The 24,319-nt window shown below is 40.1% G+C and overlaps 2 protein-coding genes across 10 annotated transcripts in view; one reads left to right on the top strand and one right to left on the bottom strand.

The window, feature by feature from the left end:
- The window catches only part of cadpsb (Ca2+-dependent activator protein for secretion b), a 64,359-nt gene extending 48,380 nt beyond the window's left edge, over window positions 1-15,979 (top strand). For 3 of the 9 annotated variants that reach the window (XM_065954780.1, XM_065954785.1, XM_065954782.1), the window contains 13 exons: window positions 1,175-1,281; window positions 2,425-2,454; window positions 4,444-4,600; window positions 4,710-4,851; window positions 5,555-5,716; window positions 7,016-7,171; window positions 7,300-7,447; window positions 7,566-7,640; window positions 7,873-7,956; window positions 8,271-8,303; window positions 8,485-8,592; window positions 13,872-13,976; window positions 14,720-15,979. In XM_065954780.1, coding sequence (XP_065810852.1) covers window positions 1,175-1,281; window positions 2,425-2,454; window positions 4,444-4,600; window positions 4,710-4,851; window positions 5,555-5,716; window positions 7,016-7,171; window positions 7,300-7,447; window positions 7,566-7,640; window positions 7,873-7,956; window positions 8,271-8,303; window positions 8,485-8,592; window positions 13,872-13,976; window positions 14,720-14,896 — 1,484 coding nt within the window. In that variant the 3' untranslated portion in view covers window positions 14,897-15,979. The remainder of the gene's footprint in view (window positions 1-1,174; window positions 1,282-2,424; window positions 2,455-4,443; window positions 4,601-4,709; window positions 4,852-5,554; window positions 5,717-7,015; window positions 7,172-7,299; window positions 7,448-7,565; window positions 7,641-7,872; window positions 7,957-8,270; window positions 8,304-8,484; window positions 8,593-13,871; window positions 13,977-14,719) is intronic. The other 6 variants (XM_065954781.1, XM_065954786.1, XM_065954783.1 and 3 more) reach the window with 3 other exon arrangements.
- A 1,097-nt stretch (window positions 15,980-17,076) lies between these two features.
- Window positions 17,077-24,319, bottom strand: part of ca16b (carbonic anhydrase XVI b) — a 100,681-nt gene continuing 93,438 nt past the window's right edge. Inside the window, exons 23-29 of the mRNA XM_020628970.2 lie at window positions 24,222-24,315; window positions 23,437-23,513; window positions 22,930-23,058; window positions 22,470-22,616; window positions 22,206-22,348; window positions 21,194-21,329; window positions 17,077-20,396 (exon numbers count right to left, since the gene is read on the bottom strand). Of these exons, the coding sequence (XP_020484626.1) occupies window positions 20,250-20,396; window positions 21,194-21,329; window positions 22,206-22,348; window positions 22,470-22,616; window positions 22,930-23,058; window positions 23,437-23,513; window positions 24,222-24,315 (873 nt within the window). The 3' untranslated portion in view covers window positions 17,077-20,249. The remainder of the gene's footprint in view (window positions 20,397-21,193; window positions 21,330-22,205; window positions 22,349-22,469; window positions 22,617-22,929; window positions 23,059-23,436; window positions 23,514-24,221; window positions 24,316-24,319) is intronic.

The raw sequence follows: 24,319 nt of genomic DNA, 5'->3' as shown, positions 1-24,319 counted from the left end.
TGGCAGCAGCCGGCGGAGGCCAGCAATATAGCAATATAGCGGCGAGACAGTTGCTGCCGACAGGCCGGTCTTGTGTGGCGGCGGCCCTGGAGGCCAGCGGCGGAAGGCTGCAGCAGCCAAAACACAAAACCGGGCTGTTGGCAGCAGCCGTCTCGCCGCTATATTTATATTTTTTCGCCATCATCAGCTTTCTCCATACAGCCTGTTAGCATAGCTTCCAAGCAATATGGCGGATGTTAAGTTTCGATTCTGGGAGTGAGTGATCTGTGATTGGTCTGTAACTTCAGTGATTGAAAATATGAGGAACTAGCATTGTAGTTTCACACCGCTAACCACGACAGCTTCCAGTGACACAAAATTACGATTTTTGCGCCACTGGAAGCTCCTTTTCAGACTTAGAAATACAAAGATTTCTCATCTCAGGGGAAAATGAGGGTGGGATGCATGACCATTTAAAAATACCACCAGGTTTCTAACGATACAAAGCTTAATGCAAATGGGTGAAGTATCCCTTTAATGTTTTAAATACAATTTTAACAAACATATTTTATTCAAAGTTGTCTCTCTCTTTATAATATTGTTGAATTTTGTGTTACTTTTTAAATATAATTTCATTTTATAGCAACATAAATAAATGATGAAAAAAAGAGAATTGATTTGACTTATTTCACATTATAGACCTTTATGAATAGAAAACCCAAAGAAAAATGTAATTTAATTTAATGAAAATAAATAAATTGAATGGGAACCTTTAATCAAAAGTAATGATTTATTTTTACAGTGTGTGTGTATATTTAGTTTACCATGTCATATGACAGCTCCTTATACAGATGCCTTATTCAGTATTGCCTCACATTATGCATGTTCTGGATGCTACATTGCACCTCCATCTCAGCGTCACCACTCTTGCGCCTGACACCTTTGAACACATCAGCTCTGTTGCTTTATGTCATGCAACTCAAAATGCATATGAGTGAGAACGTGCTTCACTTGTAATGGGGATATTTTAGCTCCACATCACAGTGTAAGCACTGTGTTTATTATTCTATTAAACAGTCAAAAATATAAACAGGAAGAATCTTTCTCAATAGTCATAAAAATAAAAAAATTCCCAAGGAATCCTGCTCTGTGCTTGACTAACCACTCATCCCTCACCCTCATCCTTTTGTCTCAGAGAACGTAGGCCGCTTAGTCACGCCTGCCAAAAAGCTGGAGGAAACAATTCGCCTGGCGGAGTTAGTCATAGAGGTCCTCCAGCAGAACCAGGAACACCATGCGGAGGTGAGTGAGAACCCTCTCTAACCACTCTCCCTCTATACGCTCACTTTTATCTCACTCCGCCCCACAACAGGGTGTTAGTCTTATTATCAGTTTTCTATAAATAAAACAGCTTTCATCTATGGCTGACTGAAAAAAAAAGACAATTTCAAAGATTAATTTATTTAAGGAAAGCTTTAATTGGTGTTTGACAAAGCATGCCTGCATAGAATCAAAGCGTGATGTTTGAACAGAGACGGTAACTTAGAGAGAAAATGATACCTGTGCAGTTCTTTGCTGGAATCACAGTTCATAGTTCAGCGCTGCAGAGTTGCTATAGGCATTAAAAAATAGTGACATTTTATTCTAGGTAGACAGAATAAACAGAAAGGTAAACAGACACTGAACTGTCTGTGTGCTCTATAATAAGACAATATAGAGAGTGGTGGAAGAGGTACTCCCATCTTCAACTTAAGTGTCAGTTCAACAGTTTAAAAAGACATCACCAGAAGTCCAGCTTCCAGTAGTACAGGAGTATTAGGGGTTAAATGTACTTGAAGTATTCTGCAGGAATTTGAAAATAGGACTTTCAGTTTGTGACGATTAATGCATCAGAGTTATAACAGTAGTGGGAAATATTTATTTGGAATGTAGGCAAGATAGTTTCTTTCCCCTCTTTCTCAATTGTTTTGTGAAATATGGCACAACTGAATTATTAAACACCTAGTTTTTAGTATCCAAATTAAATCACCTGCAACTTTTAGAGGGGTAATTCAGTCACACCAGCATAGTGATCAAACACATTGAATAGCACTGGTCTAGTCAAAAACAATACATTTTATTTTGTAAGCATATTGATAATCCTTAATTTTAAACGTTCTACTAACTAAATTAACTAGATAAATGTAATGGAGTATGAAGTATAAGTTCAGATATATTATAGTCAAACAGTTCTAGTAAAGTAGCTCCACATTAACTTTAATGTACTTTGCTTCTTTCCACCACTAAACCAGTTTCTCATCGTACTCTGTTTACTGCTGTGAACACTGAGCTGATAGGAAAGCATGATGAGCATGTTAAGTTGTGTAGATCTGAAGGTGATCCAATGTGATCTTAGTAAATACAGATAAAGCAGATTTATTGTATCTCTCTGAATATGCTTGACAGGCGGCAGTCACAAGTTCTGGAGATCAATCGGTACAGTATTTTTATTTCTTTTTCTCCTCCTCAGTCCTCATCACGACCCCCCTGTATGGCATGTGCGCCACTATGGCAACAGGCACCTTTCAAGGCAGACATTGAGCTCTTTAGACATTGTAGCAAATGGGTGGGTTTGTAGGCATAAAAGTGAGAGTAAACCTATTTAAATGATTCAAAGCACTGTAGCTTGCACAACATAATTGTGATCATAAAGCATGTTCATTGGGCCATGAAGAGGTTTCCTTTCTCACAAAGCATGTTGAACCAATAAATCCCCCAAAGTATGCTCCATGTGAACCTTTGAAGTTTGATCCACCATAAACATTTGTTTCCCCTCCATCCAACGACTTATTTCACAGTCCACACTTGTTCGAGCATTACTTCCCCAGCTTCTCCTCTTCCATCTCTCCCTGCTGTCTATTTCCTACTGTAGTTTTAAAAAACCCACTTTTTTACCCCCCAAAAATGCCTCAAAAACATTACTGTTCTGTACATCTTCCTGTGTTTACACTGTCATATGAATGGTGACTTCCAAAGCAGGGGAAAGAGGTATGTACTGTAGTAAAGTTGAATGGCAACCTCCTATAACGCCCTGTGCATGTCCAGTAGATGATGCCACTTCTCCTTCCCCCTCAGCATCAGTTGATGCGGCATTGTAGGCTGCGTGATTAAACACTGGGCTTGTCATAGAGCTCTCAGGGTCCTGAATGTGTCCCTCAACTCTATCAAAGGTTTGGGGTTATCCTGCCAACCGACCTTTGAGCTTTTTTGGTGTCCGTTTGACAGCCCTCGCCTTAAAACCCCCCCGCGAAAAATACTTTCTCTCCTTGAATGTGATGGAGAAGAGCTTTGTTTGCTGCCTGCTTCTCTAACACTAGAACTGTCAAGGTTTTTTTGTAAATGTTGGGAGTGGGAAGGTAAGTATACAGGTAAGTGGCTGCCACTAGTAGGGGCTAAAGTCAAATGGGAAAATAACTGAGCAGCTGTAAAATAAAGCATGCAGCATAACTTAGAACGAGGACGCTTCATTTAACAAACTTGGCAACATTTTAGTCTGAATGAAAAACAAAATAAGCCAAGCCAAGACTGCCAGCAAAGCAGCTATACTGTACTTCTGCTGACCAAAGGGCGGGGAGGTCCTGACTGTGATAGAAAACGTCCATTTGAATCTCAAAGACTTACTTAAATGATTGGAACAGACGCTAAAGATGCTGTGTGCTGCAGTCTTCGGTGTGTCTAGCCAAAAAAAAAAAAATGTGCATGAGTCACATTCGCATCTAGCGGGCTATGGGTTTGTCAGTGATGTGAATGGTGGACCCCCCTCATCTCTTAGCTTGAGAGAAACGCATGCAGGGAGCTCCACATTTGCATGAGAGAAGCACCTTTTTTCTTAGCTCGATTGACCCTGTCATGAATTTAACATGCACCCTTACAGTCCGATTCTTTTGCTGCGGGTAAACCTAATCCAGAATTGATTCCCTAAAAGTCCTAATCAGTAAGAGCAGTGGATTCTGTCTCTGAGTATGCCATCGGAAACACACACTTGTCACACACAATGCACAAACTATCCGCACAGATGTGATGGTGAGTCCTTTCCTCCCTGAGATGTGTTTAGAGGAAAATATCCACCAAGAATTCACCTACAGCAAGAGACAGTGACTCACTATTCATGAATGAAGTCTATTTCCTACATCTAGACAACTGAGGGGAATAAACACATTTTTAAAGGAGTACTTTGGAATTTGGCTCATTTTTTTTCTCATCTGATCTAATTTCAGTCAGAAGCAAATTCCCAAATTGTAGAACTATTCCTTTGACCTGCACAAACATAGATAAAGCAAACACATACATTTGTTTTCGATGACCAGATAATTTTGATGTTTTTTTCTATTATTCCCTCCTTTCTTTTTTCATTTATAGTGTCACTTCATCTCATACATGAAGCTCTTGTTCACCTGTTTGTTGTCCTTCCTGCTGTGTCTCCAGGCTTTTGCATGGTGGACGGACCTCATGGTGGAGCATGCAGAAAACTTCCTGGCCCTCTACGCCGTCGACATGGACGCCGCCCTGGAGATCCAGTCACCTGAGAGCTGGGACAGCTTCCCTCTATTCCAACTGCTCAACGACTTCCTCCGGATGGACTGTAAGTTCTTACTGCAAATATTTTTCCAAGTATCCACTTAAGTTGTTTTCAGGCTCACACAAAGACAATATCAACTGCTGGTCGACCCCTTTTTTTTCTCTCTCCACAGATCATCTGTGCAATGGAAAGTTCCACAAACACCTTCAGGATCTGTATGCTCCTCTGGTGGTTAGATATGTGGATCTGATGGAGTCCTCCATCGCACAGTCAATTCACAAGGGCTTTGACCGAGAGTCCTGGGAGCCTGTAAAGTAAGGAGCCTCCGTCTATAAAGCTAGGCTGTAGGATGGTGGGCGATGCGAGGCTTTATTTTCAGATGACAGACCAACTGCGTGGAGACTGAACAATCTGGGAGAGCAGCTGTAATGTTCACCCGGGCTTCCTGTAGGATCACTGTTAGAGAATGAGCCAGGAGTGGGCTGAATAGCCTATTTTTCTCTCTGAGAGAAAGAGGTTATTTATCCTGAAAATAGTCTAATGTATTATCTCCCCAACACATTGGGGTCAGGGCACCAGCTAATATTTCTGTTGTTTTGTTGTGTTAACTAACCTTCATAATGTGTGCTTTGACATCTTTCCAGAAACAAAAGCCTCCAGTCTGTTATTTTGCTCTTATAATTTATTTGATGTGGCTTTCACACTCTAGGTTTATTATTTAAGATTTGTTACAGTATTATTATTTATAATTTCAGTACTGCGTTGCTTCTTCTCCTCACTGCATTTAATACAATATATGTACGTGTGTGCATTCTGAGTTCAGACCACTTATTATTCTTAAAGTCTTCGTACTATGTGTCTTTGACAATGACTGTCAGTCTCGTTTATTTGTGTTTACGGTCTTGACCTAATTTCAGATTTTGTGTTACTTTTATGATGAGTGTTACATGGCTTTCTGCAGCTCCCATGCCCCTGTTATGGATTCTTTTTTTTTTCTTTTGTCTGTCTTTTCTACAGGAGTTTAACAAGTAATCTGCCCAATGTGAATCTACCAAATGTGAACCTCCAAATTCCCAAAGTACCAAATCTGCCAGTGCCAGTAGCAGGACTATCAGTTAACCTTCCACAAATGCCTAGCTTTTCTACCCCGTCATGGATGGCTGCTATATATGACTCTGAGTGTGTATTCAACTAGTTCACTCTAGAAATATTAAGCTAGCAGAGACTGCCTTGGTATGAAGATGCTCTCAGTTGAAGTCAATTCAAAAATTTAAAGAAGAAAAGTTCTGAAAATGAAATCTGTATAGCTCTAAGAGGAGAGGTAATGTTGTGATATACAAATCTATATTAACAAAGATCAATATGGTTTATTTTCTCTCGTGGGAATCCTCCACAATGACGTCCATGTTCATGCCAAGAGCGCTCTGAGAGGTGTTAGAGTAGATGGGGTACTGCTTTTTAAAATGAGACACTGAAATGCTCTCATTTGTCTCAACATGCATGCAGTTGAGCTGAGGTGTGGAGATACAGGCCAAAATATATATGCATTGATATATATAGGCGATTTGGGGATTTACTGCACAGAAAAAAAAAAAAAGATATCCCCATTTGAAAACATTTGCAAGATGTTCTTGCAATCAAAGATGTATCTCCCCAGAGTTGTTGTCCACACACATTATCTTTAGCGTACCTTAGCTCATTCATGGCCTCAGATTCATCTCTGACCTTGACTACCTGTTAGTAGTCCGATTGGGAGGGAAAAATAACGTGCTGGACTGGAGATGATAGCATGGAGAGGTTTCAGATCCTCTCTGTTTTATCATGTCCTCTTCACACGCCACATCTTTCCTGCAGCATCTTCCCAATGAGCTCTACACAGGGTGCCCCAAAAGGTCTGCATGGTTTGTTTTAGTAACACTCCCAGGGGACCCAACCAGCCTGGGGACATGGATGTTGAGAGAGGGCTTGTGATGAAGAAGAACTTTATTTTAAAAAGTTGTATTTATACCCTTTTGGTGGAAACAGACTTGCACCATTAGTGTAATATTTACATGCCCTTCCTCACTTCTCCATTCCCCACACAGTGTGATTGGCTGCTGTATCTGCAGTGACTCTACCTGCATGTGGCCACTTCACATCCCGGTCAATAATCATACTCTACAGCATGGTTATTGATTTGTTCCAGTACACCCTACCCGCTCCGTTCCACCTATACACTGACTGTCCGCAAACACCTGAACAAACATACATTTGCACGGATCAGTCAGTTTATGGTATACGGAGTATAATCTGACTGTGTTTAGGTGTGGAGGAACAGCATCCTCCTCTGCACCTGCCACCCCGACCCCGACCCCAACCCCGACCCCCACCCCGACCCCCCCAACCTTTCCCTTACTTCTCCCACCTCCTCCCTCCAGCAGGTTGACCGTTGTCTTCTGACCTGTGTGTGTGTGTGTGTGTGTGTGTGGTTAATGACAGTAACGGCTCTGGATCATCAGAGGATCTCTTCTGGAAGCTGGATGCCCTCCAGACCTTCATCAGAGACCTGCACTGGCCTGAGGATGAGTTCGCCAAACACCTTGAGAGTCGCATCAAGCTCATGTCGAGCAACATGATTGAGAACTGCGTCAAGCGGTATGATTGTGTGTTTGTGTATGAGAGGAACACTGACAAAATATCTCGAGGTATGACATACCAAATGCTGAGAATGAAGCCTTTAGTGAATATGTCACATTTTATTTTTACTTCACTGGCTTTTTCAGCACCAGGATGGCTTTTGAGTCCAAGCTGACAAAGAGCAGCAAGTCAACAGATTTCCGCATTTCTCCAACATTATGCACCATGTTCAATGTGATGGTGGATGCCAAGGACCAATCAGCCAAATTGTGTGCAATGGAGATGGGCCAAGAGGTAAAAATCTTCCCCTGGGATAGAAATGACATGTCAAAATAAATAAATAATGACTTTAATATTCGTACAAAAATAATTTTGAAATGAATGTCAACTTCTCTCCCTTTTGTTTTTGCAGAAACAGTTCGCCTCCCAAATCGATGAACTGATCGAGGAGAGCGTGAAAGACATGATTCAGCTCATGGTTGCAAAGGTGAGACAAAAAAAAAAAAGCATTACCGTACTTGTCAACTGATCATAAAAAGAAGACATCAATGCTAAATACAAATTAGGATTTAAGTTCCTAAGAATCAGACTGAAATACCCTGAAATGTTCATCTCGTCATAGTTCCAGTTTCTCGTAGACTTTCACTTACGACAACATATCTTCTTTCTTAACGGCTGCAGAGTCTCAGTCTCACTAAAGTGTTTGCATTGTTTCTCAGTTTGTTGCCATACTGGAGGGAGTGCTGGCTAAGATTTCCAGATATGATGAAGGAACTCTCTTCTCCTCATTCATGTCATTCACGGTGAGATGTAGCTTCTGTTAATGTCACTGCCTCCTTTTCCCCAACAGTTAGGATCTTCAGAATTGTTTCTGGAAATCAAGCGATTTGTACTTTATGTTAGATCAGTTTCAATCATTATTCTGATAACCATGTACCTTTCTACTAAAGTGTTATTGTATTATTGTAAAATATCATGTTTTTATTTTTGTTAAAAAAAAAGCTTTGTAGAGAGCCAGCTCATACTTGTCAAACATGAAGTTTTAGTGTAAGCTCTAGTATACACATTACAACATAAACTCTGAGCCTTTTTTGTGACAGTTTTGCTCTGATTTCAGGTGAAAGCTGCCTCAAAATATGTGGATGTACCCGTAAGTGCCCAAACACCCTACTTCTCTGTGTACTATGAGCTTGTCTGAATATTTTCTAAATACAGCTGAATATAAAGCTCCTTCTTTTTAATCATCAGCGGTGTTTCTTTTCTGCCTCTTGACTACAGTAATGTTTAAGTGTTTGTTATCCTCTGAGCCCTGACCCTGTTCTGTTTTACAGAAACCTGGGATGGACGTGGCCGATGGCTACGTGACCTTTGTGCGCCATTCTCAGGACATTCTTCGTGATAAGGTCAATGAGGAGGTGTATATAGAAAGGTTATTTGATGTAAGTAAGATGCCGTCTCCTCCTAACAAGAAGGGAGGGGCCTTTCAAAATGTGGCAAAACAACAGGGCAGAGAGGGATAAGTCCCATTTTTTTAGACCAGGAAATGTATTTCAACCTGGCGGAAGAGGCTTCTCTGATCCTCTACCACTCTTGACTTTTCTCTTTCTTTCTGTCTCTTTTCTCTCTGAACTTTAGCTGCTGCCCTCTGCATTCTGGTGTGCATCACCACAGTGCTTTTGGGCCTTTGTGTTTCAAAAAAGGAATCTTTTATTTACAAAGAGTCCATAAAAGCATTCTCAAAAAAAGGATTATCTGAAGCAGTGCTCTCTGGAAGAACCAAACGATCTATAGCCAGCACACTAACGTAGATTATTTGGATCATCATCGTTAACCTTCCAGATACTTTCCCCTTGTCAGCCCTTGCATGTCAGCCTCCTGAATAAAAGACACTCAGCCTGCTCGGCCTCACTCCACAGTGAACCACCCATGCAGTTTTTCTGTGAACTGAAAATGTTTGGTGAAGGATTTGCTGCTGGATGGGCCAGAGTCAGAGAATGATGTCAAACTCAGAGGCTGACATGTCCATATGAGCATTGGTTCCCAACCTGAGTGTCAAGACCTAAGCTGAATCAAAAATGGATCAATCTTTACAGTTCCAAGACTTGAAAAGGTAGAAAGGCAAAAGAAAACCTTCACTGCATCACAAAATACCTTTCATTTTTACTGACTCTTTTCTCAGAATGTTTTGCACCAGTTTGGATGTAAAGTAAACACTAACTGTTTGATTGTAAGGGACAACAAATAACTGCTCACTAGTTTGTAGATACTGTTTGTGAAGGAACATAACATTTTGAGAAAAAATATGAAACCCCCAAGTGCAGGATGAGTGAACATTTTATTTAGCTTTGTGGTACTAAAACACTTTATACCCTTAAGAAAAACCTATAGAGTGATTGCCCTACAAACATAAGTATCTTTTGTAATGTAAAAGAATTTCACTGTCAACCCTGTTATACTGATTCAACTACAAGCCAATACTGTCAGTACAGGAGCTTCTGAGGGCGTTCCTCATAATTAAAATAACACTCATTTTATGGAGAATAGACATTTGGACTGACAAAACTAGAGCCTGACCATTTCTTTTAAATGCGATAATGTTTTCTAATAATAACCTATGGGAATAAATGTTTTTTTTTTTCTTCAGAAAATGAAAAGCAGGATCAAAATGTTTTTGGGTTATTAGTTGTCATCACTAGTTTGTCCAGCACTTTACAATACTTTCCGCAACAGGCAGCAACATTAAGCATATGATGAGCTGCACTAGTATTTGTTGATAATACAACATTTGTGCGTGTTCTTTTATAAAGTTCTTGTATCTAAGAAACCCTTTGAGTATTAATATTGTGGCAGATTTGCTCCACTCACACAGGAAATTGTGGGTTTCATTCCAGTTTGAAATTCCCTAAAATGGCAGCTAAATTGGTAATTGGCTAATGTTTTCCCTATTAAATTGGTATCCATATCTTTTTAAAAGAAGAAAAACTCAAATTGTTCAGGCTCTAGACAAGAGCAGTGTGAGGAGTACATTAATGAAACATGTATTGGCAGACCTGCTGAAGAGCTGTCTCTAGATTTAATAAAGTCAAGAAACAAACTTGATTTGGTGCCACCATTGTAGCTTATCTCCACAATGACCCAAATTCCCCCCGGAGATTCATAAATATTTCTGATTCTGATCAGCTTAATTTGTACTCATTTGTACACCCAGCTGGTGCAACAGTCTGAAGGGTACTTAGTCAAAAAGTGAAAACTCTAAAGGATGGGAACCAGTGTGTTAGAGGGTGAAGAGAGAGCACTGACTTACAAATAAATAATCCTACACAGGATACATTGGCAGTAATGTGTCCTCCATGTGTGATTTGAACAACACATAATGCTGTGATTTGTGTGCTTCATGTCATTCAGAAACTATTTGTATAGACCTGTGTCTCTACGGGTGCTTTGTGTACGTGAGTCTGTGTGTGTGTGTGTGTGTGTGTGTGTGAGAGAGATTCTTGGTTCTGTGAGGCAGTGGCGTGTCTGACAGTTTTTTTTTATGTCTGAGAGATACTCAGAAGTCTCCCTATGGTTTGATATTTTTGTGTTGGCTGGAGGAGCAGGAGTCTTGTGCCAGATAAATATGATTACGTTCTTTCTTTCTTTTGGATTGAGGAGTGATGCTGTTGTGAAGTGGGTCTGCTTTTGTCTTTGGATCCACACCAGCTCCCCTGTCTCCTTCCGTGTTGTCAGTTGTTTTTTTTTTTAATAGTCTGGAGTCCCCGCCCCCTCCCTCTGTGTCCTCTGTGTGGCCCCAAAGTCACCCAAATCCTTCTCAGCTCTGTCATGTTAAATTCCTCTGAAGATTTCTCCAGCTGTGAATGTTTCAGTTTGAGCTTTTTTTAAACTGCATTTCAGTTGAAGGATGTCAATGTTTCTCTCTTTCATTTGAATGCGCTCCATCCATCCATTTGCATGCATGTGAAAAACTGTTTCTAGATGTGTTGCATAGGCTCTACTTTATCTCTCTTTCTTTCACTCAATTGATTTCAATCTTTTTTATCTCCTCCTTTTCTGATTAACACCATTCCTGCTGCCTCCTCTCTTCAAAAAGTGGCACTTATCTCTAGTGTTGCGTTGCGTTGTTTTCTCACATTATGTTGGTTGGCATGAGTTTTAGAGTCAAATAATCTTCCTGTGTACATCTTCTAGCATGACCCTTCTCCTCAGAGTTCTGCCTCATTTGCACATACAGCAGTCTTCCTTAGCACGTACTCTGCCACCCACCCACCTGCGAGGTCTGCATGCACTGCACGCTCAACTCGACTGTGAAGTGGACAGGCATCTGCATATCCGGCCTCAAGTTTCAAACCTTTCAACCATTCACCCAATCTTGATCCAAACAAACCTCGACTGAAAACCAAACTCAGAAAAACAAACAAATCAAAACCTCACACTTCTAAATCCGACCCTAAGAAACCTTCTCTGCGTTCCTGCCTACTCACATGTTTAAAGTTGACTTCTTTTTTCTTGGGATTAAAGGTATGACGACCGTTTTATCAGCCTCGGGTGCTGTTCTCTTGTAACTTTATACTGGCAAAAGAAAAATACAGAGAAGGTTCAAGAAAATAGCACCACCGCTCCCCTGCCTGCTAACCATTGACTCACTCTCATTCTATTTTTCTTTTGCTAATGAACTTGTGTCAAAGCTATAATTTCAATTCCCCGTACAGTAGCTGTTAACTATCTTCAGTGTAAGGGTTTTAATTGCAGCTATGCTTTTCTACTTTAATACATTATAAACAGAGGCTAAGTAATAGCTTTACATAATTGATGGGCCATGCAGCTTTTACAATATATTGACTTGTACATTTTTTTTAGTATTATTGTGGCTAATAACAGTTTGAGACAGATGTATCTGTCAATGCTTAATGACATCATTGTTTTATTATCTTCTTCAAGTAGCAGTAGTTTCAGAGCTTTAAGTGTTTCCTCTTTAATAGCTCTTTCAGGTCAGTTTATGTGACTGTCAAACTTGGAGTGTGCTCTTGCATTTCTGTGTGCGTGCATGTGTGCATCTGTGCGTGTTTGGGTGTGTGTGTGACGACACTGACACAAACAGTGAGGCTCAAAATCAGAAGATTTAAAACTTATTTCAAGGAGTTATAAATTAATTAGATTTTATATGTGGTTAGATTTAATTTGTTTGGATGTTTAACTTTAATATACAGTACATCATTGTGAGTAACCAGGTGTAGGCAGGTACATGTGTTTTCTACATCTCAAGGCTCTGCAGACCTTTCCTCTCACAAAGCTTATTTTGTGATCAGTGATGCACATAGAGCCGTTAAAACTTTTGAGCTTTTCTGCAGTTGGCTTTTTTTTTTTTGTAACTTTCCTGACCCAAAAGCCAACTTTCTGTCTGCTTAATGAAAAGTTTGAACCTGCAGACTGTTAGCTTAGCTTAGCATAAAGACTGAAACTAGGGGAAACATCTAGTATGACTCTCAAGTGACGCATAAAATTACCTTCATTTGTTTACACACCTGAGTACAAATACAATAAGTGACCTGAGGTCATTTAGAATGCATACTAAAAGTGTTTGTGCGGCAAAAACCTGGAAATGGCGTGCGCCCAAAATAATTCAGATTTATGAAACCGTTAGTACGCAAACCTGCACGCAATGTTCCCTTTATAAATCACGATCCACCTGGAAATGTGCGCACGTAGGTCAGGCACAAATTCCACCCTCTAAACGCCCACATTCAACCATAAACAGTCAATGCAAAGCATCTTGTGAAGTTAGACAAAGAAAGTAAACTTTCTGACTCAGAAGTGGAGGAGCTGTTGAATGAAGTGGCGGTCAGAAAGCACATATTGGTAGTTTTCTGCAGCAGAAGGGTCACAAACTAAATCAAAATCAACACCCCATGCTGCTGCATTCACGCTGTCCTCCACTGCCAAAACATCCACGTTTCATCATTACGCACGAGTATATCTGCAATGTTTACATGTTTACTGGACCCACACTGATTGGTACATATATTGGAAGAGTGCGCACGTCAGCCAGAAGTCTCCCTCACTCTATGATAACAAAAACCTTTAATTGTTGGACACATTTCATTGTGGCAAACTCAATCTACCCTGTGACTAATTATGGGGATATGTATGCCTAATGGTTGTGTTAGAGATGCCCTGACTTAATTTACACACTTTAATTATTTACACAAGGAATACCTGCAGGTATTTTAAACATAAAAAAAGACTATAACAGTCATAAAGTTACTGCTTAAAGTTCATATGCATGATAGAAAACCGCCGTTTAAACATTTAACTGTAGTTAGTATATCATTTTGACTGATTACATACTTTTATTAAGATCTAATTTTTTTAATAATGCAGCTTGTTAACTTGCATTAATCACTGATTCAGTCTGATGAAAAAACAAGAATGTGTGTCTGCTGAGGTGGGGTAAAGTCTCAACATCAATCCTCACAAAGGGGCGTGTGACTGCACACATGGGTGACGTGAAATGCTGCGTTGCAGTGTCTTAAAGCTGTGAGGAGATTTTACTGAAGTGATGTTCAAGTATACCCTTGAGAGTGCTTGAAGCTTAATGTTACTATCATATACTGTATGCGTTTAGTTCTTTTATGTGTGTCTCAACGGTTAGCGTAATGCTGTCTTGAGTATGTGTGTGAGTGTGTGATTTGCTGGAGAGTGCTGTGTTTATGTGTTTCAGCAATGGTACACTGCCACCATGAACCTGCTGGGGACCTGGCTCACTGAACGCATGGATCAGCAGCTCCACGTCTACCAGCTGAAAATCCTCATCAGGATTACAAAGGTAGAGCCATGAAAACACACCTGTCGGGTTGATTCAAACGCAGGTGGGAGAGTATTAAACACACCTGACAAAGGCGAAGAGAAATCAGAACAGTATGAACAAAATAGGCATACAGTATGCATGTCTGTTTTGTGTAAAGAGGGCTTTTGTGTCAAGAATGTATTCTTGACACAAAAAATGTATTGCAATTAAACATATTTGTACAGACACCCATCTTCATTTGATGTTGCGCTCAGGGTGGGAAGCTTAAATGCCGCTATGTTACGATGCTACTTGCCATGTTTTCAGATTTAAAAATGTAGGGTATCCGAGTAATCATTATTGTTTCACTGCTTCTTGATTTATCAACAGCTGAAAAGACGACAAATAGTGAATAAACGTTACACAAATCTGGCACATATCTATTTGCTAACCTGAATACAGATACTGCCTACATTATTTTCACTATCAGTGGTATTTTTAGTTGCCCAAAAATCAGTAGGTGGGCAAATTCTATCCGATTTTTATCGCCCTGGGTTGTGTAGATGATTAACCTCACCTAACATTTCAGAGTTTTCAGCCTGTGGGTGTGCAGTGTGTATAGTAATGGGGTTAGTTTACACTTCTTCAACCTGACTATGAGGTATCACTACTTAATTATGAAACGTATTTGTGGCATGGAGTGAGTGTGCAGACATGCCTTTTTGTTGATGTCGATGTAAACACCCAGAGTTCTTGGCTGATGTATCGTTGTCCTCCTGTAGAAAAAGTACCGGGACTTCCGCCTGCAGGGCGTCCTTGACTCCACCCTCAACACTAAGATGTACGACACGGTGCGTAACAGGCTGACCCTGGAGGAGGCCACTGCTTCAGTGAGGGAAGGAGGCATGCAGGGCATCTCCATGAAGGACAGCGATGAGGAGGATGAAGACGATGACTAGAGCCCAGTACACTGAACCACCCTCACCCCGAGCCCCCTATCACACTTTTGACTTTAGCCTGGTTACCGATGCATGTACCAACTCAGATAGCCACTCTAGGACCTCTTTGTCAGCTCGAAATGCCTATGAAGGAAATATTAACTATAAAAATAGTACTTATACTGAGGAAAATCTAAATAAAAATATTTAAAAAATAACCATGATTGGCAGTTTAGCTGTCATGATAAAGATAGCACCTATCTTTGATTCATTCATTTCTAAATTCATTTCTATGTGTTACTAAGCAATATGGAGAACCATTTGTTTGACAATGTTGAGTGAGATTAAATAGGTGTGTCCCTGTCCAATGCAATCCTATATGGCGCTTCTTTGTCGTATTCTACATTCATTAATGGTACATTGTCGTGATGATGAGTGTGTGGACCCTTTTCTTTGTCTTGTCTGTTTTTAAGTGAATGCCAACTGCTTCAAACTGAAAAGAAACCTCTGTATTTGTTTACGGCTGTTGCAGATAGACTGTCGTCTACTCACTGTTCCTAACATCGGCAGCAAGTCTAGACCTGCATTTTTATCATGTGTCAATACTATGTGATCTTATCTCAATTACTAATTAGGAATCTTGAACTTCAACAAGTGGGTATTCTAGAGATGCAATATTCTCATAGCTCCATTTTGATAACTTGGGAGATTCTATTTTTATTTCAACATTAAAAGGCCTTGAAACAGGTTCTATTTGAATTGAGTTGCACTTTTACAGAGAAAAGAGCAAAAATATTTTTTTTTATTGAAAAAAAAAAAGTTGGTCCGTCTTTGTTCTGTAACTGTGTAGAATGAGATGTCTGGCATTTGTTTGGGTCTCACTGTTGTTTTGTATATATTCTATAAATATATATAAATATAAAATGCTGTACATTGCATTCTGAGCCATCGCTGCATGCCTGTGGGTTCCCACCCTCCCCAAACGCTTTCTGTTTTTCTGTGTGAATTAGCTGGTGGATTCATTCTTGCTTTTGCCTTATGAAAGCCAACAGTTGTAATATGCAAGAGCTGTGGCCTCTAAATAAAAATTACTGTACATGTGCATCCGCTGTCCTGTTTACTAGCTGCAAAAGGGCTATATATGCTCACTGAACAGTGGGCTGTGCTTAAGTTGACTGGTGAAAAGAAGCCTACATTTCCAAAGTATTACTAGTTATCTTTTATCAGTCAGATTTACCAACACACATGATGTGGTATTAGCTTTCAGATGGACATTCTTATTTCCAGGTTATTAATTAATCATGAATTAACACCCATTAACCCGCTTAGAAACCCTCTACATCTAGTACTTGCCTGAGAATATTCAAGTTTTATAGGTCACATAATTTGCAGAATACACTTTACCGTGTTTTTCAAACATGTCCCCTAGCCTTTCTAGAAACCCCCTAATTATGGGAAAGGTCCATCCTCTGTCATTTGCGTGCTCCACTTTTCAGAAGGTGTTTGCTGGAACAGGCGATTGGAGTTTTTTCCCTTTGTGACATCACAAAGGGAAATGGGAATTGTTCACTTGCGTATTAAAATGATCATGAGACAGTTATTAAATTAATGGGTAATTAACAACAAATGCTAAATTGGGCTTTCTGTCAATTGTGCTTACTTCACCAAATAAACTCGAATAAACGCATAAAGCATTAAAAAACATGACGCTCATCCCCAAGCCAACCAGACTATAAATAATAAAGCAATTAACATCCCCATGGTAACAACCGGGGTTAGGCTTCTTGTACTTAAGTATTTTATTTTTTGCAATTTTTTGCCCTCACCACGTCAACGGGGCTATTTTGTATTCTCAGCCATACTGAGTTAAGTTACTGTAAAGAAGTCATTTTACAGATTTATAGTACACATTTAATGCGCACACAAGAAACACGGTCAGGTACATTCTATTTAAGATTAGCTCGATATTAACGAGCCTTCCTAGGCTACATGCTACTTAAGCTAACATTTAAATCACTGAATATTTTCATTGTGTGTTTACTACTTTTATTTAATTAAAGGTCTTGAAACCTCTTCAGAAGCTGTTGTTTAAACGCAGGCTGACAGCAGCGAGTGAAATAACAAAAACAAGTTTGGTTTGCTTTTCATCATGTCAGTTTGAGATAAAACTCCTCCATCAGTAACTGCATGCGAAACAGGGAGGCTGTGCACCCAAACCCAAACTTTATTTAATATATAGCAATACAATTACCTATTAAATAACACTATTACACTATAGATAGTTTATATGACAGCATCATAGAAATGTATGGCTATGATACTATCATATAAACGTGATATTATGGACAAAACCATTTCTTGTTTTCTTTAAATTACAAAATAGACTTAACTACCAACCTGGCGGAAATGCACTGAGGCTGACACACTGCATACCTGGACAGAAGATCTCATCTCAAGAAAATCTGCTTTAAATGTCAGTATGGACCTTACAGGTGCAAGTAAGACTAAGTGGGATTTTTGTGGATCTCTTGATAATACATTTCCCACCAAAGTACAATCTGTTACAGGGGCACTATACAAACCAAATCTTGTATAAAAAATATACACTTCTGTGATCACAAAGATTACATTAAAGTCAGAAGAAATGTCATTTTCAAAGTAAATGTGTTCAGACACAGCACTCGTGTTTTCAATGAGCGTAGAAATACCAAACAGATAGGACCATTAGCATTCATTCGATAGGAAGAAAATGTTGCAAAGGAAGCGAAATAGCAGAGCAGAGCGATCATAAAATCTGGACTTTTCTCCAAATGTTGGAGAGGTTTTCACTGAATTCAGCAAACTCCCCTCTGTCAGAGCAGGGGATGTTCACAGAAAAAATTAAGGTTTGAAGATGTACAAATATCAAGAAAGAGGGATCTTTGAAAAGCACTCATAATTGTTAGCCACGAAAGAGTGCAGAGGCAGAATATGGGCCCAAATAAAGGGAAAAAGGTTACAGTCTGCACTTTAAATCTTGTCGTCTATGGTGAGGAAAGCCTTGTGTGCGCTGACATTCAACAGTAAGGTGAGTTTCTGAGGGTGAAGTCAGAAACGTACCGTCACTGGCAATCTGTACGGCAAGCCTTTACACTTTGCTTTCAAATTTCAAAAAGTGATTTTATAATTCTCTGGCCAAAAACCATCAGGTACAAACCGGAAACCACATCTTTGGTTACAAATAAAGCATCAATCCAACCACAAAGAAAAACAGTGTCTACAGGAAGTATTCACCACTTTTGGATTTCTACACGCTTTCCTGACATTTAAGAATCACAATGGATGTATTTATGATGATTTTACACTGATCAACACAAAATGGACTTTTTAAAGACTGACTGTAAACTTAGAAGAAATAGAAGAAAAACAGTGATTGCACTAGAATTCATCTCCTTAGTATGAAATTCAAGTCAATGATTCTGCACGTCACACAATCCGTTTGATGGAGATCACATGTGTAATTTGTGTTTGACTACTGATTCGTTGTATCTGAATACAAGTCTGACTGCTGTTTAATGGGCTGCATTTCTCAGCAAAACTGCCTTATGAAAGCAAAGGATATCAGACATCAGTGAAAATAACTGATCACAAGAAGGATTTGAGAACATTTCCAAGGCACTGGATCTCCCTAGTACAATAATAAAAATGGAAGGAATAAAGCACAGCTTTAAAATCTGCCTAGAGCGGCTCAGGCTGAAAAAACGGTTTTTAAAACTGTGGCGAGGTCAGAAGAGAGACTACAGAGAGGGTGAGGGCGCCCTGAAGAAGCTGCAGGGTGTCATTGCTGAGATTGGAGACATTTAACCAGTCTCAAAGAACAAGCCTCTGGTGAAAATAAAATCATGCAGGGAAAGTCTGTGACATAGCCAAAGGTTTATGGTCAAATCATCCAAAAATACTTCTGTGGAGGATTCTGGCTCAGTTGCAAGCAAAAAAAGATTTCAGCAATTTAGTGATAAAGTAAAAAGCCAAAGATACATAAGACTTTATTTTAAAAAAAAAGTCTTGGAGTGGCTGAGTCACATTTCTAAATCTCAGTCTCAGGTTCAGAATGAGTTGAAGGACTTCGCTTTGCACTCACAATCTCACTGAACTTTGGTAGAGCAACAGGAGAAACTGCAAATGGGTCCGGATGAACAAAGCTTTCGTCATGAACAGAAAGCAAAGCCTTTGTACTTTGTTTATAAATATTGTCATAAAGAGGGGGCGGGGGGTGAATACTTGTCCAATCAATGTTGTGTCCACTTGGAGCTTTGTCAGTTTAATCAATTTGTCTCCACATTCAAATTGAAAGGTTATTTTATTTATGCGCCAAAAAGTAAAATCAAATTACATCCAATGTGTTTTCATAATGCAATTCAATATGACAGAGAGGTTTGTGTGGGGTGAATAGTTCTTGTAGACGTTGTCCTGTGTCACTACAGATAAAACCATTACATGTGGTAACAGTTGAGCTTTGATAGCTGGAGTTGAAAAAGCTGGAATAAAAAAGGAAGGACATAACTGAGCTATGTACGGTAGATAAATTATAACAAGTTACATAATGCAAAATAAAAACAAATTAACTTCACCATGGCCATTGGACATAGAAGCAAAATCCTAAACAAGAACAATATATGCTGGCTATGAAGGATATAATATATATACGTATATATTACAAAACAATAGAACACTATAAATCCCTGTAAAAAGCAATAAAGGTTCACATTAGATGTTGTAACACAACCAAAATAAGCAATAAGTACATTATACGAGACAGCAGTGAGATATTTGGACAATATATGAATAATAGGCAGGTAATCGTCTCTTAGCATGTGATTAAGAGCTTTGACCCCCATGTGGGCGGAGCCTCAATACAGTTTGATCAAGGTGACAAAGTGACTCAATGCATGCTGGGCTACGTCGTGATGTGATGTTTTCTTTTGACACATAAGAAGTGGATCGCCTGAACTCCTCCTGGTCTTCATGCTTCAGGTGTCTGTCCTGACGCGGTTGGATAGATTCCGGATGTGTTGTGATGCCAGGATGTTTTTTTTTTTTTCACTCACTGGATTTAGGCAGTAACACTGATAGTATAGTGCAAACTGGACAGAGCTGCTTTTTTTCCTCACGTCAACTTAAAACAGGTGCAAACGCTCAGCAGGATAACAAAATAAGACAAGAGAATAAAGGACAAAAACATAAATATCAAAAAACTTTTATCAGTATAAAAAGTAATAAGGTTATTCATTAATCAATAGTCTGGCAAAAAAAAGGCCTCAGAAAAGTTCTCGAGTTTTTTTTTGTTTGTTTGTTTTTTTTTTTTTTTACAAATTAAGTGCCTGTGAGAAAGTCCTCAGACTAGTGACTCCATGCTCTCTGCAGGGTCCGACTCATCCGCAATCACCACCACCCCATTAGTGTCCATGTGCATGGGGCTCAGGCTGCACTCCCTGTTACCGACCAGGCTGAGCATGGCTTTGTAAAGGTACTGGTACTGCTCCTGTGGAAAACAAACACAAACACATAAGAGGAATTAAGACTTCTCTTTTGTCCATGTTTTGGTCCCTTTTTTTTTTTTTTTAAGACTACCTCAACCACTGTGAGCTGCCAGTGAAAACTGAAAACAGAGCTGAATAATAATCCACAGATGGGGAAACAACATGACGAGAGATGAATGTTTAAGTTTGTATATTTCGACTGGGTGAAGGGTGGCCTTGTTTTCTTACACTGCAGCTATTGCAATGTTATCCAATTCAGGTTGTTGCTGTGTGTCTGACGGTTTGTTTTGATGTTCGTCTGCCCCTGGATGACAGAATATTGATCAATGCAATGTTGTTTTTCTTAGAGAGAACTAATCATTGTAAGTTGTTTGAAATAGCAGAGCAAACTATTTACAAGACCCTGACTTGTTATTACTTACTGACATGAATTGGAAAATGGTGAACAAACTTGCAAACTGATGTTACAGACTCAAACAAACATTCAGCTGGAGACAACCTGACAAGTGGTTTGGGTCTCTTTAGCTGCTTGACATACTTCACAGCTTTTTGCTTACGGTCTCTGCTCACCTGTCAGGTAATGTACAGGCATTTAGTTTTTTTTTCCTTTTGCTGAAAAGAGCTTCCTGCTTCCTATGAGACAAGCTTGGTATGATCAGCGAGTGTAAACTAAACATTTAAACTCAACCAAAACAAGGCTTAAAGATGGCAAAATGCCTTACAGAGCTGGAGGGTGGGTGTGGAGGGTTGTGTACATTTTTTTAAATTCTGTTTGTATTTCACATAACTGCACACTCACTATGTCAGTGAAGACTCCCGGCCTCATGAGATTGATCATCTTCGCCACCTGGTAGATGTCGACGACGCCCTCGTTCTCCAGCTGCTGGGACAGCGTGGTGAGAGCACAGAGCATGCCGGCTGACACAGCTCCATACCTATGAGGAAATGCACAAAAAAGCTCTGTGTGACACCTACTGCATGTGTCTGAATGGACTTCTTGTTCAGCTGTTTAAAGAATGTTACACAAGATCTCAAAATCCTTACTTCTGCTCGATCACAACTGACCAAAACTGTCATTTTTTTCTGTTAACATCTAGCCAGTAGAGAGTGTTGAGTGAGACACTCCTCTGTCACTGATAATCAACTACAAGGATGGAATCAATTACTTATATACAGACTCTAGTTGTTAGCAGTTAAAAAACTCCATCATGTTAGCCTCTAATGTATATGCATGTCATGTCAGTCAAATGTATGGATGTAAGTTAGATGAGGAGTTATTCAGTGTGTGGACTTTTACTGTCGACTATTCAGCGAGCTGATGTTTACATGATAGCAGCTGAGGTGCTAACGGCACAGAGGTCTGCTCCAAAGACATCAGCTGGGAACAACTGGGAAAGTTGTTATAGTTGTTGAGTTACTCAGAGACTTCAGAGAGGTGCTTTATCTTTCTAGTAGTCGGCTGTAGATTCTCAGTGATGGCAGACACTAGAGGACATTCAATGCAGAAGCCACAGAGAGCTCTCAATATTTAGTGGCAAAAAGGAAAGTGCAACTAGAACAAATCAAAGAAAATTAATCATCTCAGGACTCTTTTAAAACTTCTGAACATGTACAAATCAGATCCAGGAGCAGAATGTTGTCCTTGCTGCTCACAGAACAATAAAAAACACCAACAGTATATGATGAAAAATAAATGCTACAGGGTCCTGGACTACTTTCTGACTAGATCTAATCCATGAGAAATCCATTCTGATCCTCTTTTGATGTGCTGAACTGTAAAAGGGTTGACAGAAAGGTCAACACAGGCTTACTCATCGTGCACGATGGTGGGGCCGTCTCTGGTCATGGCCTCCTCCTTGATGACACTGATGAGCTCGAAGGCGCTGCTGAGCGGAGCGTCGGGGTTCGGCCATTTAGGGCATTGAAAGTGTCTCACCTCCAGAACGTAGTCATCCTGTCACACACACACACACACACACACACACACACACACACACACACGAGACGTATCACATTATTAATGCTCCACGTCTTTTGGAGGGTGCACAGAAGGTACAAAGCAGAGCTCTAGCTACCTGCGTGGCCTCGAGGATGAAGTCATGGATGATGATCTGCTCCTCGTTGGAGAGGCACAGTCTGTCCTTACTGATGAGTGTAACAGTGAAGGCGATGCAGTTCATGGCTTCTTCACGACTTGGCCAGTAAACAAACTCATCCTCAGCCTGCAGGGGAACAACAGCAAGATTCAAGCACTTTTTTTTTTTCCATTGTTATTCAGATGGGCAGAGAATTAAAGCACTGTACCACGAGGCCATGCAATAAAATACAAAGGTATAAACTCTAACAGACAGAAATAAAATAAAATGTAAACATATTAAAATTGAGAATATAAAAAAATAGATACATATGCAGCAGGTTACAAGGTACCATTTTTAAACCTGTCTCCCTAGTCTCACAAATGTGTCTCTCATTATCCTCTGCCTACTTGTAGACTAGCAAAGATATAGTCTGCTTTACCCTTTCAGCATTACTCACCAGTCCCAGGTTGTCAGGCAGCATGACTATAATCTGAGCATTATGGTCCCAGATCATCCTCCAGAAGTCTGTGGTGGTGTGGGGCAAAGGATGCTGGGTAATGATGAACTCGTTACTCCTGAAGTAACCCTGAGGTGACAGGAGGGGAGCTGTTAGCCTCTGTAGCGCTCGCAGTTCTCACACTGATGAATGATTATATTAGCTGACAGTCTACTGATCACTCTCCAGGAAAGTGTCATCACGATCTCTAAGGCCTGTCAATAAAGTTCTTTAGAGAAAACACACACACACACACACACACACACACACACACACACACACACACACACACACACACACACACACACACACACACACACACACACACACACACACACACACACACACACACACACACACACACACACACACACACACACACACACACACACACACACACACACACACACACACACACACACACACACACACACAGCACAGAAGAGCCAACCTATTATCACAGCATACCATTATGTAGGATGCATTAATGTAATCTGTTCCCTTCATGCCAGGCAGAGTGGTGAGTCCGACCCGTGCTCGCTCCGCTGTGGAGAGAGAGAGAGAAAGAGAGAGAGAGAGAGAGAGAGGGAGAGAGAGAGAGAGAGACAGAAAGAGAGGGAGAGAGGGAGAGAGAGAGGGAGAGAGGGAGAGAGAGACAGAGACAGAAAGAGAGAGAGAGAGGGAGAGAGGGAGAGAGAGAGAGAGAGAGAGAGAGAGAGAGAGAGAAGGAGAGAGGGAGAGAGGGGGAGAGAGAGATAGGGAGAGAGAGAGAACTTTAAATCGCCCATCCAGGCCTGTATTATTATATCATACAGGCTGATAATGCAAACACTCATTACCAGGCCTCGCTGTTGCTATGGCAACGAGTACCTCCTTTTCAGCTTTCCAGATGTGGAGAATGCATAGAAAGATTAACTTATAGGATTATGGAAATAGATTCTAAATTTGGAAGATGGATTTTTGTAAAATAATTTATTGACTGAAACTGTAGACTACTACATGAGGAAATGCTGAGTTCACTCTGATTTTATTTTATTTTGAAGAAGCAAAGCTTCCAACAGAGTTTCATTTGCTTGTAGGTTCTTGTAGCTGATTCTTTAGCTGATTGAGTTCCTCAAAATTGAAATATACTATTTGTACCATATAACCAGCCTCGTTGTTGCCCCTGAATGAAGCAGCTATGTACATTCAACATGACCTTATTCTCCTAAACCTCAGCTCCATATCAAGTGGGCTGTGGAAACGATACTCACAGGGAACCACTGAGGAATTGCGGTTTTTCTCCTTGTTGCTGTCTTTGTGGGCACTGAAGCACTCCACAAAGCGTGTGTTGCACTGAGTCAGCAGCTGG

Source organism: Labrus bergylta, chromosome 5 (assembly GCF_963930695.1).
Source record: "Labrus bergylta chromosome 5, fLabBer1.1, whole genome shotgun sequence".
Taxonomy (NCBI): Eukaryota; Metazoa; Chordata; class Actinopteri; order Labriformes; family Labridae; genus Labrus; species Labrus bergylta.
Note: the sequence above shows the minus strand (reverse complement) of the source record. Positions and strands in the feature narration are given on the sequence as shown.